This window comes from Otolemur garnettii, unplaced genomic scaffold (genome assembly GCF_000181295.1).
Source record: "Otolemur garnettii isolate 467f Iridium unplaced genomic scaffold, OtoGar3 scaffold00108, whole genome shotgun sequence".
Classification (NCBI taxonomy): domain Eukaryota; kingdom Metazoa; phylum Chordata; class Mammalia; order Primates; family Galagidae; genus Otolemur; species Otolemur garnettii.
The window spans coordinates 5,328,994-5,331,670 of NW_003852503.1; the positions used below are offsets into that span (position 1 = coordinate 5,328,994).

General features: G+C 57.3%; 1 protein-coding gene across 1 annotated transcript in view; it reads left to right on the top strand.

Moving 5' to 3' along the window:
* The first annotated feature begins 395 nt into the window (after window positions 1–395).
* Window positions 396–2,677, top strand: part of MFRP (membrane frizzled-related protein) — a 5,521-nt gene continuing 3,239 nt past the window's right edge. Inside the window, exons 1-7 of the mRNA XM_003796813.2 lie at window positions 396–606; window positions 688–790; window positions 904–1,017; window positions 1,113–1,253; window positions 1,386–1,599; window positions 2,017–2,147; window positions 2,274–2,399. Of these exons, the coding sequence (XP_003796861.1) occupies window positions 553–606; window positions 688–790; window positions 904–1,017; window positions 1,113–1,253; window positions 1,386–1,599; window positions 2,017–2,147; window positions 2,274–2,399 (883 nt within the window). The 5' untranslated portion in view covers window positions 396–552. The remainder of the gene's footprint in view (window positions 607–687; window positions 791–903; window positions 1,018–1,112; window positions 1,254–1,385; window positions 1,600–2,016; window positions 2,148–2,273; window positions 2,400–2,677) is intronic.

Here is a 2,677-nt window from a genome sequence, read left to right on the forward strand (position 1 = left end):
GGCAGCAGCTGGCTTTGTCCTTACATCTCATAGGTCTTGCAGCTGTTACCCCTACACCCACTTTCTCTCTCTTCCTCAGATGATCCAAGGCTTCCTTATGCCTGCAAGCTCTCCCTCCCTCCCAGCACGCCTGGATGCTCCCTCAGTACTCAGTACTCCAAGTGAGGTGGGGAAAGGGGTGGTGAGCCCTAGGTAACACCTAGCTTCTTCTGATGGGTGTTCTCAGCCACTGCCTGTGCCTTTAAGAACTGCCACCCTGTGCCAGGGTCTTGACCTTAGCATCCTCAGCTGAGTTGGATTAAGGGACCATTTCGTGCCTTTGCAAATTCCTCCCGGCTGCCACCCCTTCCCCCACACGGCAACAGAGCAACCCAGTAGCCCGTAGCCCAAACCAGTCTGCCAAGAGCAGCCTGAGAGCTGTTCTAGCCTGGCAGTCTGTTCCCTCAGGGAGTAGAGGCTGCCTCTTTGATAGGGGGTTTGTGGTCAGGGAGTGGGCCTTTGGGGTCTTGGGCTGTCACAGGGAATGCAGAAAGCCATGCAGAGCCTTTGGCCATGAAGGACTACTCTGATGTCATCCTCTGCGTGGAGGCAACAGAACTGAGCAAGGTAAGGGCCACAAGGAACCACTCTCCCAAGACCCAGCAGCCCCAGTGGACACAGCTCAGCCCTCAAGTCTCACCCTTCCAGACTGAGTTCTGCAATCCTGCTTTTGAGCCTGAGTCGGGGCCACCTTGCCCTCCACTAGCCTTCCAGGAAGATACCAGCTGTAGCATCCGAGCTCCCTGGCATGGTAACTGTCCCATGGGGTGACCTGGGGGGAGGACAGGGAGGCCCAGGAGTCAGGGATGGTATGAGGGAGGTCCAAGAGAGGGGGTTCTCAAAACCTGACCTGCTGGCCCCCAGGTCGGCGTCCCCGAGGGCTGCAGCCAGACTGCCGCTTCTCCTGGATCTGCGTCCTCCTGCTCACCAGCCTGCTGCTCCTGCTGCTTGGGCTGCTAGTGGCTGTCATCCTAGCCCGTGAGTACCTGGGGCCTGCTGGAAGAGCTGTTCTGCCTGCCCCTGCCCAGGACCCAGCTCCTCTGAACACTGCTTCTGCATCTTCCTGCCTCCAGAGTTGCAGGCTACACCCCAACCCAGAGCTTCCTATAGCCCATTGCCTGTCCAGGGCACCACCACCAGCACCACCACCTCCCGAGCAACTGGGACTCCTAAAAGGCAGCAGGAGGCAGGCATGAGCCCCACAGTCCAGTCCAGTGAGTACTCAGGGTAGCTCTTCCTAGAGAAGCCAGGATAGCAGGGGGAGGGGAGGCCAGGGAGACGCACCTTGGGGGGGAAAAAAGGCCTCTCTCCTTCTGACCTCTGAATTCTAACCTCCATTTCTGCAGCCTGTGGGGGCCTCCTCTTTGGCCCAAGGGGCTTCTTCAGCAGCCCCAACTACCCAGATCCTTACCCCACCAATGCCCACTGCGTGTGGCACATCCAGGTGGCCACAGACCATGCAATCCAGCTCAAGATCGAGGCCCTCAGCATGGAGAGTGTGGCCTCCTGCCTTTTTGATCGCTTGGAAATCTCTCCTGAGCCTGAAGGCCCCCTTCTCAGGTGGGTCCCTCTGTCCCCAGAAGATGCCACCTCTGTCCTAAACCACTATCTGGAGGGCAGAACCCAGCAGCTGCAGCAGGAAAGGCTGGACTGGGAGGAAATTAAGAGACTTGACTTCTGGGCCCAGCTCTGGCACCAGCTTTCTGTGTGACCTGAGGAAGATCACTTCCCCGCTCTGATCTCAGTTTCTTAACCTGTAAAATGGAGCTTCTGTCTTTCCCATGAGTAAATGCTCTGCCACAAAAATGAATATGCTGGGGTTAGAAAGGTCAGAACTCCCTGGGAAATTCAAGGACACTTTTTGACATCATCTCCAGCTCAAGTGTTTAAGAAACAAGACTGCAGGCCCCAGGCAAGCTCCACTCTGGCCCAGCCTGAGCATGACGCCTCCATTACCCCTAACCTGGCTTCTTGCAGGGTATGTGGGAGGGTACCTCCCCCCACACTCAACACCAATGCCAGCCGCCTCCGGGTGGCCTTCGTCTCTGACAGCAGCGTGGAAGGATTTGGTTTCCATGCCTGGTACCAGGCGGTGGCCCCGGGGCATGGTGAGTGTCTTCCCACCGTGTCCCCAGCGGCCTGTTTAACATCCACTTCCTTCTCCTCCAGCCACGCTCAGCACTGGCAAAAGGGATGGGGACTCTGGGGTTTCTGACTCCAGATGCTCACCCCAGGTAGCTGTGCCCATGATGAGTTCCCTTGCGACCAGCTTGTCTGCCTGCTACCTGACTCAGTGTGTGATGGTTTTGCCAACTGTGCAGATGGAAGCGACGAGATCAACTGCAGTGCCAAGTCCTCAGGTACAGGCCCCACCAGGCACACACATCTGACCCAGGTTCAGGCTAGGCTCGCCAGATCTGCCCAGCTTTAAACCAGGGCCTCCATTCACATTCTCTGCCTGGTCATTCTTTTGGCCCAGAACTTGATTCACCACCGGCATGGCCAAAGCCATTCACTCTCCAATCACTGCTCGCCTTGTTGGATAGAGGCACAGACCCTGGCAAACTCATGAGCCCTTCTGCCTCTCCACAGGGTGTGGGGGAAACCTGACTGGGGTTCAGGGCACTTTCTCTACTCC